Source organism: Brachycentrus maculatus, unplaced genomic scaffold (assembly GCF_059751285.1).
Source record: "Brachycentrus maculatus isolate JH-2025_06_01 unplaced genomic scaffold, ASM5975128v1 h1tg000477l, whole genome shotgun sequence".
NCBI classification, from domain to species: domain Eukaryota; kingdom Metazoa; phylum Arthropoda; class Insecta; order Trichoptera; family Brachycentridae; genus Brachycentrus; species Brachycentrus maculatus.
In genome coordinates this window covers 28,287-41,389 of record NW_028281224.1, presented here as the reverse complement: position 1 = coordinate 41,389, position 13,103 = coordinate 28,287, and the positions used below count along the sequence as shown (strand labels likewise).

The 13,103-nt window shown below is 30.7% G+C and overlaps 1 protein-coding gene across 1 annotated transcript in view; it reads left to right on the top strand.

The window, feature by feature from the left end:
* The window catches only part of LOC148302108 (uncharacterized), a 105,258-nt gene that overhangs the window by 87,511 nt on the left and 4,644 nt on the right, over window positions 1-13,103 (top strand). Inside the window, exons 4-8 of the mRNA XM_088272155.1 lie at window positions 2,501-2,648; window positions 5,965-6,063; window positions 8,067-8,243; window positions 10,655-10,777; window positions 12,620-12,728. Of these exons, the coding sequence (XP_088128281.1) occupies window positions 2,501-2,648; window positions 5,965-6,063; window positions 8,067-8,243; window positions 10,655-10,777; window positions 12,620-12,728 (656 nt within the window). The remainder of the gene's footprint in view (window positions 1-2,500; window positions 2,649-5,964; window positions 6,064-8,066; window positions 8,244-10,654; window positions 10,778-12,619; window positions 12,729-13,103) is intronic.

Here is a 13,103-nt window from a genome sequence, read left to right as displayed (position 1 = left end):
AATATAAAATTTACAAAAAACTATAAATTAATTAGAATAAACTATAAAAACGAAGAAAGACAAACCGAGGAAAGCTTGGCATATAAATCAAATTGTCGTGGTATTAATTTTTTAAATTAAATTAAACACTTAAATAATCCACTGAATTAAGTTTTATTTTTATTTACTAGTTTCGAAAACAACCATAGTTTTCATCTTCTGGTACAAAGTAAAACTAACGAATAAAAATATATTTACGTGTATATATAGGTTAATAAATATAGGTAGGGGGGTTTAGGAACAACATTTTTTGTAAAAGGAAACATTGATAATAATGGTGACGTAGTTTGAAACAGTATATTATTAATTATTGTTTTATCTGAATTTAAATTTTTATGTATTTCTAAATTTTGTAACTCCACAAAGTGAATGGCGAATCAATAAATAATTTGATCATTAATTAAATGAAGGTGATCAGTCTAGTATGCCAAAATCGCGGATATAAGAGTAGAAACAAGTGTGATATACTTAAGTAAGGAGTGTGATATAGGTACTTAATCGAGTGGATGGTATTATTAGTTTAAAGTTAAAGAAAAAAAACTAAAAAGTTATTTAAGTTTGAAAAAAATATAAAAGCGTATTTTTGGGTACTAAGGGTACTCGCGATCCCAAAATTCATTCCGCGATCTGCTGTGCTTGAAGCCACCCGTGTTTTTATGCAGATTTTTTTAAGAATATACTCGTTTATTGTAATTAGATTTTTTCAAAATATGTATTTAATAAAAACTTTTTTTAACTCCTTACCTTTCAATAACTAATTTTTTTTAAAGCATTTATTTATTTCGATAGAAAACATTTTTTTTATTACAAAAAACGGTATTTTAAACAAAAATATAATTACTTTAAATGTAACCTGAGTTTTAAAAACATTAAGTTGCAGACTATTGAATCTCTAACCATAATTTTTTCAAATTCATAATTAGTTTAATGAATTAAAAAAATGAAATTGAAAATATTATATTTAAGTATAAAATAATGTAAGAAATTATATTTTTACATAATTATTGATGCAATTTTTTTTTTACTTGTTATATGTTTGATGTTTACCATGTATTTATTGAAAGGGGTAATAAAATATGCAATTTAAACCCGTAACGCTTTCATTAATGCCTGTGTTTAACTTGTCCCTCATGCTGTTAAACATCGTTAGGTCGACAATGTTTCAATCGATTCTAACCATAGGATACATGCATACTCTAAGCAGTATCTTAACTATGATATTATGTGGGTGGCAGAACAACCCATAAACATTGACAGATTTATGAAGGTTTTGGAACATGTGCATCCTCTTGTTCAACCAATGATAATTATTTTTACACAATCATTACTATCTTTATGAGTATTTCAAATACTTAAATGTAGTCAGGTCAAGCGTCGGACTAATCGGCGTGTATGTATGAGAAGATGTATAATTTATAATTTTTAATATAATTTTTAACATAATTTTTATATTTATTTCTTTAATAAGCTTATATTTCACTAATATAAACTATTATTTATACTTAATTTACATCATATATCGCTCACTCCTTTCAAGAACGTCATAAATCAAAATACTTGATTTCTCAGGAGAACGATTTTAAAGTTTAAAAATACAACACAATGTGTTAAAAATAAATATCAAGCCACTTATTGAACTTTTTACTGTGCATCAGATCTTTTTAGGTAAAACCTGAAGGTTTTTTCTACATTTGAAAAATATTTAATATATTTATAAAAACAATTAAACAATACATTTTCTTCAAAGAACAAAAACAACATTTTCTGCCCTGTAGCGGGTAAATATTAAGTTAAAAATATGCCTCTTTTGGTGGGATATAGTACATTTTCTGGGCATTCTGAAAACATGAAAATTGACGATTTTTGATTTATGACGTTCTTGAAAGGAGTGAGCGATATATGTTTACATCTTTTAACAGTACACTAAACATTTATTTTAAAATTCTTTGAGACTCTTTTCATTCTTCATACATTCAGGCATCTCTAGTCTAGTGATTCAAGGACAACGTTTTGAAATTGGTTCACATATGTATATATAGAACTTCCAAGAATTTGAGTAGTGTGGTTGTCAATAATGGGTAGAATTGGTGAATGTTACACCTGTGTAAAGTGATCACTCAAATCAGCTTATGACGGTCGTCAGCCCCGTAAATGCCCAGACTTCCACATTTTTCTTCATCTTTGATGAGATGTCAAAAATTAATCTGTAGATAATTTGTAGACGAAAGTTTATTAATATAAATATATATGTATAAGTATATGTACATACACACATAAAGCTTTAAGTGCAGTTATTTGTATAACAACAAAGTATCTTTTTAATTCATTTATGAGTACGCTTTGTCTCATATGCCATTAAAATTTAAGAGTTTCCTTATCGACTCGTGACAAAAGCGGCCATCTTTGGTGAGGTAACTTTCTTCAAAGGACTTGTTGAGTTATTGTATGATCGTTGTTCCAGATATCATCCTGCGGAGGAGAGTTATGGCCTCTGGAGAGGCCAGAAGGGATGCCTGTCATCCAGTCCCTGGAGGTCATGTGCGGAAAGGATCACATGGATGTGCATCTTTCTTTTTCACACCCTTTCGAAGGAATCGTCTCATCAAAGGGTAACTAACTGAATATTATTTTTATTATTATTTTAGAGGCTTGCCCGCACCTAGGATAGCAATGGTAGGGAAGATAAATGTAAAAAATACATCACAAATACCCAGACATATTGAAAATAAATCTTTCTTGAATTTATTTAGCAATTGGTGGGAATCAAATCCGCGACGCCAGGTTCGCAGTCAAGCGTCTACCCAACTACGCCACGGTGCCTGTCTTTGATTGGCGCCTGTCGTTGATTCGGCATTAACTTTGTGGAGTGATATATTGATTATTGTAAAAATCAAACCCTTGTTATCGTACCACTTAAGAATTTTATTTCATTACACACGACTTGTTTCGAAGACTACGGCTGTTTTCATCGACAGTTGATTACTAAAACAAAAATTAATGTCAGTTTTAGAAATCACTTGTCGATAAATACAACTCTGGTTTTCGAATCTAGTCGTGTGTAATGAAATAAAAGTCAAGAAGTGGTATTATACATGAGTTTGATTTTTTAATATCAAATATTATATTTGTATCGTTTTACACAGCAACATACGATGAAACACAAAAAAACCTATCATTTTTATTTTAACTGAATAAACTCTTTACAAGAAAGTTACACCATACACTAGTAAATGTAGAAAATAACTTTGCATTTTGCAATCATCACAATAATGTATGATTATATACTGATATAGTAAAACCAATTATTTAGTACAATTTCACCTTCATTAATCAAATGTATTAAACCTTTCTTTATATTTTCTTCCTCAATTCATTTTTTCGTTTATTTATGCCCAAATCTAATTTTAAAAAAATGTGTTTAAAATTAAAAAAGGAGATTCATGGCGATTGCCTGGTTCACAATATGTAGTATTCTGCATCCTATGTGCCTTTACCGTCTTAATTGCATTTCCTTTATCTTAACAACCATCTATTTGAAACAAATATTGGTCGTTAAGTTAAGAAAACTGACTCTAACGATTTGAAGATATTGACCCTCACTGTTTCCAGCTGTTAGTCTATTTCCAAATAATGTTACCCAATTCTCTTGTTTCCAGCAAAAATATTATAAATTTAATTTTTCATTAAACTGACAGTGCGAACCGTTTTATCAAAATCGTAAACTGGAGTGAATTAATTAGCCGAGTACAATACATTTTTCATTGTGTGAGTAATTAATTAAGCATGATTTATATATTTCTTAATATATTTATACACGAGTATTCAAGTGCAGTCATAAAACAAACAATGCTTGATAGCTCATTGAATTATTTTACATTAACTAATGAGATCATCTCATTGTTCACATTAAAAATTATGACTTAATATTAATTCGATGCGATTAACTTGTTTAAATAAGATAACTAATTAAGAACGATCATTGAATTTTATTCGTTTTTAATGAAACGTTTAAAATTTTGCGTAAATATGTTAACGATATGTTCAAAGTATTTTCGGTGTGTTCTACTTTTTTATTACAAATTCTGGATTTTGCTCTATTTAAGAGATTTAATATAATGAATATTTATTAATATAATTAATATTTATTAATATTTCAACATACTAGTAGACGAATAAGAAAATAGAGGCCTGAGCATTTAAAGGAATTACGACCTTCTATAGGCTAGTTTAAGAGATCACTTTATACACGTAACTCAATAAAAAATCTTCACATTGATTTATTACTTAAATGAATAATCAACAAAAAAAAAAAATTGGAATTTTTGTTTAAACACATAGATATTTTGTGTTGATTTTAAGGGTATTTGTGTAAATACAATGAATTGTAAACATATTTTATAACCATAGAATACAAAATGTAATTTCATTATTTTGCATACCATATCGTTCACTCCTTTCAAGAACGTCATAAATCAAAAAACTTGATTTTTCAGAAGAACGTTTTTAAAGTTTAAAAATATAATACAATGTATTAAAAATAAATATCAAGCCGCTTATTGAACTTTTTACTGTGCAACAGATCTTTTTAGGGTAAACCTGAAGGTTTTTTCTCCATTTGAAAAATATTTAGTATATTTAAAAAAAATGACTAAACAATACCTTTTCTTCAAAATGCAAAAACAGCACTTTCTGACCTGTAGCGGGTAAATATTAAGTTAAAAAATATGCCGCTTTTGCTGGGATATAGTACATTTTCTGGGCATTCCGAAAACACGCACAACTGAAAATTGATGATTTTTGATTTATGACGTTCTTGAAAGGAGTGAGCGATATATGTATGGATGTTAAATGTCTCTAGAGGTTTTTAATTACTTTTTCCTGATACTTATCACATCCCTTTACTGCGTTTTAGTGACATGCATTTAACATTATCGATTTCAAAACACGTCAAATGGATTGACAATTACTGAAGCCAAAGGCAAAGGTTGTAAAATGTAATCTTTATAGCCAGATAAACCTATTTTTCTATGCTAATGACCCCAATATCGGTTAAGATAAAACGCAATAATATATTTTTATAGCTGTAAAAAGGTATATTAGCCAGATGTTTCTATATTTCACTAGCACTAAGCCCTTTTGCTTTTTAATTACTTAAAAAATGTACTTAAAAATTGCAATTGCAAAGCTTAATGCATAAGACTTAAATTTGTCTTGTGTTAAGTCTGTCAAAAAAATTGTAAAAAAGAAGAGATCATTTTACATGTAACATAAATATTTTATAAATATTTATTGTATATATTTACAGTGACATGAGTTTTGTCTGCCTCCGTGGTGTGATGGTTTGCAAATTTAGCTGCCGTACTGGAGGTCCCGGGTTCGATTCCCAGGGGGGCGGGGTTGAAAATAAATATTAGTGATTTTACTTTATATTTTCGTTAATTAATATTTTACCCTGGACTGGTCCCTGAAGCGCAAGAGTTATCACATTGCCTTCGTGTAAGTAACGATGCAGTGCCCTATTCACCTTTGGGTGCGGGTAAGTGTTAAGAGAAAAATATTATGTTCAGGACTGAACACAAAGAAGTTACTGTAAAATTTTCAAATCTCAATATGTCCTCTTGAAAAAATATCCGATGAAACGAGTAGTAAGTAGGGGACATAAAGTAAGTGGAACAGTGAGGAGTAAAAATATTTTTTTAATGTGTGTTTGAATAAAAAAATCCATGAAAAATAAAATGAATATAAAGTAAAGTCTCAAATGAAATGTGTGAATAAAAAATACCGTTTATTTGAAGTAAGCTACAGTGAGATTCCACGAAAAGTCTTCACCAGCTCAAATGTTGAAGAAGTTACATTAATTTTATCGATGGACATAAATTTTAGAGTGTTGAGATGGTTAATAAAATATTCGGTGTTGATCTTCAGGTCAGCACGGTGACCCGAGGTGCGTGTACGTGCCCCCTTCTACTGGACAGACCTTCTTCTCATTCAGAATAGCGTATGCTCGCTGTGGAACCAAACCAGGTATGTTGCTGCACCAATTAACTCCTAATATTCATAGTGTAAAATTAAACCAGGTATGTTTTCACACCAATCAACTCCTTATATGCAAACTGTGAAATTAAACCAGGTATGTTGCTGCACCAGTTAACTCCTAATATTCAAAGTGTGAAATTAAACCAGGTATGTCGCTACACCAACTAACTCCTTTTACTCAACGTGTAATCATACCAGGTATTTTGTCAAACATATTAAATTCTAATATTTGAAATGCAAAATTAAACCAGGTATGTTGTCACACCAATAAACTCCTAATATTCAAAGTTTGAAATTACATCAGGTATTTTGTACCACATATCAACTTCTGAAATACGAAATGAGAAATTAAATCTAGCACATTGTCACACATATCAACTTCTGATATTCAGAGTAAGAAACTTAACCGGGTATATTGTTTCATTTATCGGTTTTCTTAACTCCTACTGTGAGATAAAACCAGGTAGGTGTGTTTCTAGAACAATTAACTCATAATATTCAAAGTGTGAAATTAAACCAGGTATATTGCTACACATTTCAACTTTTATTATTCAAAATGTGAAATTGAAATAGGCATATACGGACAAAAAAATCTCAGAAAGAATGTGTTGCTTTTTAAAGAACACGTGTTAATATTAACAAAAAATACCAGCGTGTTGGTAAATATTGTATTAAACTATGTCAAATTTCTATTTTAAATTAAATTCATAGTTGGCGTTGTACATTTTTGAAGAAATTGAAAGGAATTCTGATGAATATGAGAGTTATCGATCTCGTCATAGGAATGTACAATTCGCTTTGACGATATTATATTAATCCAACCGGAAAAAATGGAAAATAAAAAAAGTTTCAAGTGGATTTTGTGTCAATCCCATGAGAATCCCGTTAACAAAGGTGTGTCGATGATTCAGCGGTAACTACACACGTATTTTGAGCAATCAGATGCCATTTTTCATCTAGTGGTCATCGGAATGGGTTTATTGACATTTGTCCGCGAAGATCACCCATTGGTCCATCTGTTTCGGAATTCACTAACAACGCTGGCAGAATACAGATTGAACTGTGTTTCTATTTGGTTAAATTGTTCCACTTACTTTTCGGTCCTATTTCGGATTATTGAAGCATTTCGAATCAGGGTTTTGATTATTACATACATTCTTTATTTATATTTGATATACCATAATATATCACAACCTTTTGAGTGTGTCCAAATACTTGTTCACAAATCTGGATTATCTTTAATTATAGAAGTATTTTTCATATTATTTTTTGATATCTCATCAAATGATTATAATCAAGTGATTATAATCTAGGATTCGGACCTCACTTACTAATAAAAGAGTTTCTGCTCAATAAAAAGCATATTTTCATCTCACCAATTGATGTCTCTAGTGAAGTTCTAAATATTATTTATGAGCCAATTTTGAAACATTGTTCTGAATTCAAGTACAATGTTTCAAAATTGGTTCATATGTATAGAACTTTTAAGAATTTGAGTAGTGTGGTTGTCAGTCATGGGTAGAATTGGTGAATGTTACACGTGTGTAAAGTGATCACTTAAACCAGCCTATGACGGTCGTCAGCCCCGTAAGTAAAGAAGCTTTTTACTAAGCAGAAACTTTTTAATTTGTATGTGAGGTCCGAATCCTGGATTATAATCACATACATGAGAAACACCTGAAAATATCATTTTCATTTCAATATTTTAGCTTATAATTTGACCAGTTAATTTATTTATCACGTTTCGAGTGTGTCCAAATGGAGATGATCCAGATTTTTGTACTAGTATTTGTCTAGACTTATATTCTTCTCATCTATGTGGAATGTCAAAAAAATTAAGATAAAATTAGATGTCTCACTACCGATGGCTATCCAGCTACTAATGGGTGGTCCATAACTGTAATGATCACCCGGCTAACGTTACGATTTTATCTTCCGAAATATACTTCCTCACACTTTATCCTCCTATAATCTTCCGCTATCTGTTTCAGACCTCCACGGGCAGTTCTATGAGAACACGGTGGTTGTGCAGTACGATAAGGATCTGCTAGAAGTTTGGGACGAAGCCAAGAGGCTGAGGTGTGAGTGGTTTAATGATTACGAGAAAACTGCCTCCAAGCCGCCGATGGTCATCGCAGATCTAGACGTCATACAACTCGACTTCAGAGGTAATTTTTTCCATAAGAAAATGAAGTGTTTCCCTGAGATTTATGGTATTTACAGGCATAAGTATAAGATTTTTAGAGCGTCTTATCTTACCTCCCAATTACTAATACTTCAATTGGAAATATTAATGTGAGGAGATGCATGAACATTGTACGAATACATGCATTTACTGAATATATGTGTGGTCGAATTTTTATTCAATGGGGACTGCAGGGGGCTCGAAGTGGCTCGCGCGAACCCCTTGTTAAATTTGACTTGGGCCGGCGAGCCCCTTGTTAAATTAAGAGAAATTAATATTCTCTGATTTAATCAGAACATAAATACAATTTCAGTGGTTGGTCTAAATGTATTATGAAACGTTAAACTTTGTTATCTTTTGAAATTTCTAACTAATATTAAATATTTGTTTTATTGAATTAAAGAATTTTCTACGGTAAAAAATAAGCCATATCTATATTTTGTCATTTAATGCGTATATTAAGATTTTTCTTATTTTTAATTTTTATGTATTTTGGATAGTTAAAACAAAATTATACATCCCCCCCCGCAAGCCCCTTGTTAAAATTGGCAGCCCCCCCTGCACGTAAATATATTCCATGTATTTATTTAAAACATGTTTTACTTTTGAGTAATGTAGGTGATAAATGAGAGTATTTTTATATGAATATCATAGTATATAAAAAGTTTTTTTTTTATATAACAAATTGTGGCATTCTTTCTCTCTGTTTACCTCTGCAAGAGGCAGCGAGATGGTAGGTTAGATATATTTCATTCATAATCAAGATTATGCTGTTTGCAAAAGAGAAATATGGAGATAAATTCGATATCATGATTGAACAATGTTCACTAAATAAAAGTGCCTTTGGAAAAAATCGATTGAACCTTTACCCTTTTTAAAGATACAATAAATTAAAATAGACGTTTTAAGTCTCAAATGTGGGAAAATACCCCATTAAAAAGAATGACATAATGAAAAAATATGAGTTGATGGTTGATTGTCGAAATGGTATTCGTGATACCATAATTTCTCCTTATTGCATTTTAATTTTCAATTTTAAGCTCAATTTATTATATCTGAACTATTAAGATGCATGCCATCGATACCGTGTGACTATGGACTTAGCAATAAACGGATAGATTGAGCAAGAGCGGTCGACTTTATAGTTTATTTGTAATAGTTACGATAATCATTAAAATGATAGAAATGGCTCTACTGATTAGTTCTTTAAGTAATATTTCTTGTGAGCTGAATATTTTTTTGTATCGGGGGTCTATCACAAACTTTTATTTGTTTTGCTTCGAGCGATTGAATAATGAAATAAATTAAAAACTAAAATGGGTTTAACCCCTTTTCAATTAAGTTAAACGTTTACTACTGACCCTTATTTACACTCAATGGTGCGTTGGACACCGTTTCAAATAAAATGCAATCTTAAATTGATCGTTTATTTTATAAAGGCAATGTAAACAGTCCTACGCTTCAGGTGCCAGTCCAGGTAATAAACAAATATTAGTGTGAAAACAATATGTTTGAATGGTGATAAGAGGTAAGAATGCGCGGCTGAGATAAGCATAACTGATGAAATTAAGAAAGGTTTGTTGAGATGGTTCGGTTATGCGAATCGAATGAGTGAAGAAAAAATAGTAAAACAAATTTATGAGTCGAATATAGTTGGTACTAGAAGCAGAGGAAGACGGAATAATCAGCGGGTATGGTATGAGTAGATGCATGAATGTGGAAGAGTACCGAGTCAGCAATGACTTGCCTTATGTATGAAATCAGTTACTGACTCAATGTAAATCTGGCCTGACTACCAACTAACACAAAGAAGCATTTGTAATAATAAGACTTGAGAACAAACTTACATAATTTACAAGAAGACCCATATATATTCATATGGTTATATTGTCCGCCTGCGTAATGTAATGGTTAGCACGGAGGTGTCTACCGTTCTGGAGGTCTCGGGTTCGATTCCCAGGGGCAGTAAAATAAATATAAGTGATTTTTTTTCACTGTAATATTTATTCAATATGACCATGGACTGGTACCTGAAGCGGAGGGCTGATCACCTTTCCTTCATGTGTAAACGATCAAGATAACTCTGCGTTTATATGACACAGTGCCCTATGCACCATTGGGGTGCGGATAAGGTTTTTTTTTATTATTATTAAATTACGTTATTTATATGTAGGTGTATAAATAATTAATTAATGTCATTCTCTCCTTGTCATCCATCGTTCACTTTGTGTAATACTACTTTAAATTACACAAAGTGAACGATGAATGATAAAAAGAGTGTTATATTACCATACCACAATGTTAACGATGCTTCAATGTACAAACTATTTCATGATTTTTTCAAATGTGTTTTATAAGTCATAGTAATAACATGTTATTGATGGGCTGTTTCAGGAGATAATGTGGATTGCTGGATGGAAATTCAGCATGGGAAAGGGCCATGGGCGCCTCCTGTTAGTGGAATCGTCCCGCTAGGATCAACTCTAACACTTGTGGTTGCTATCAACGATTACAGAGGTATAATAATTTATAATAATAAAATATTTTTTATCAATTAGTAATATAATTTAAAAATTCTTAGTTTCGTAAAATTAGTTAAGTCGGTAATGACGAAACCCAATCACTAGTAAAATAAAATAAAAGCGGGAAAAACTTAAGAGCTGTAGTTTTATCTTATTGAATATAGTTCCACTAAGAAATGTCAGTACAAAACCTAATAATAATAACCAGTTAAATGTTTTTTACTACTTCCTTCCTTGTTTCCATCTTTAAGTTTAAATATAAACTGATGAGAACGGACAAAATTTGATGAGATGAATTTGAGTAGTGTGGTTGTCAATAATGGGTAGAATTGGTGAATGTTATACGTGTGTAAAGTGATCACTTAAACCAGCCTATGACGGTCGTCAGCCCCGTAAATGCCCAGACTTCCATATTCTTCTTCATCTTTGATGAGATGTCAAAAAATAATATAAACTGATGATGTAAAGATAGCTTGCGAAACTAGTCCTTATAATAAAATGAACTCAAGTGGTAAAAAACAAGTGTTTATCTTTTACAATTTCATAAAGTCTTACCACAAAGTGAATGCTGACATAATAAACTAATAAATGATATTTCTAATTTAATTGTTTTCAACTTTCCTAAATATTCGTACAAACATATCATTATTCCATTTCATTTCTCAAAATGAAGCATGGTCCTTTTTTAATTGAATTTTTACTTGGTAAATACCACTATTTCTTAAAATGTAGTGTGACACGTGTTTCGATGCATTCCGCATTACTTTTTAACACCGTATCCCACCAAATATTTTTTTTTTATTGAAGTTAAATAGATTTAACACAAAGTAACTGCAGAATCGATGTATAAAATTATTGAAAAAAATACAATCTGAGCACAATCGGGTTTAAATGTCCACTACGTTAATATACGTTTATATGTTACATTGAATTAATTTTTGATGGGCACATATGTTAGCCGATGGCCATGCAATCAACTGAAATAAATGCAATTAGAGTCCCGAGCTTTGTTTGCTTGATGGCTGCAAGCGGCAACTAAATCAGAATACTGGGACATAAAATATATTATAAATGAATTGAACATAAAACCATTCTATCGATAATTCCATTATGCTTTGTTTTATCATGTCCTCCTGGTATTAAATACTTAAATTTAAATTAATAACTATCATTTATTTGTTATTGCTGGCTGCATATATTGTATTTATAACTAGATTACAGAGCATAGCGTTGCTGTGCCTCAGTCTAGTTAATTGGAAAAGAAAGAAAGGAGAATAATATATTGTTTCAAAATATATTGTTTCAAAATTCTTCACCTTTGCTTTCCATTTTTCCTTTGTTTTCAAACTCCGCCCTTGACTAACCCCCTCCCCCTAACTTTCCACGTTCCTTATTTAATGAAAAAAATTATATTTTATATTTTAGTTATTTTACAGACCTGAATGATGGAAGTCTAACTTTCGAAACATGTAGTCTTCAATAAAACTCAAGTGGTATAAAACAAATGTTTTCTTTAATCATTGTAACATGTCTTACCACAAAGTAAGATAAAAAAAGAAAAGAGAACATTCACATTTCTTTTATGTTTAATTCCACTTTGCCCTTAGGTAAACAACATTTTAGTTGTTGTCGAGAAGCACACTATCCACCATGATCATTGATTTCTTTGAAATGTATTGATTTTAAGTTCAAGCGATGGCGCTGCCATTGCGTTAATTTTTTTTTTACAAAAATAGGATTTTACAGGGAAAAATAAGAAATATACCAAACAAAATGTTATTACAGACAACAAAATCTGATGTTGATATTTAACATTTGTATGTTTTCTTGTTTTCAGGAGAATTTGACATGAGGGTGAAGTCCTGTGCTGCTTCAGACGGGGCAGGACATATAATAGACTTATCTGATGAAGCTGGTTGTGTCCTTAGACCAAAAATGATATCTAGGTAAAAAAGTGTAAAATAAGCCAAATAGAAATTTTAAAATGCTTCTTACCTTACGTTTTTCTCATTTATTTATTTTACATATGCTTCTGATGCCTATTTATTATACCTGTTTATTATTTTTATATTTTGCCATGTATTAGTTTTGGATATTTAAAAAAATCTTTTTTGTTACTTTATTATTTGTGTTCCACTTTTGTTAACCTAAATCCATGTCCCAAAATGAGAAGTAGAAATTACTCATCGGGAATATTATATGTACATATGACTCATGTATGTAATATGTTTAAAAAAAAAAAACAATTAAATTCTACCTGGTAAATACAACTGTTTCTTAAAATCATAATTTAGCATCATAATCAAATTACCGTATAAATT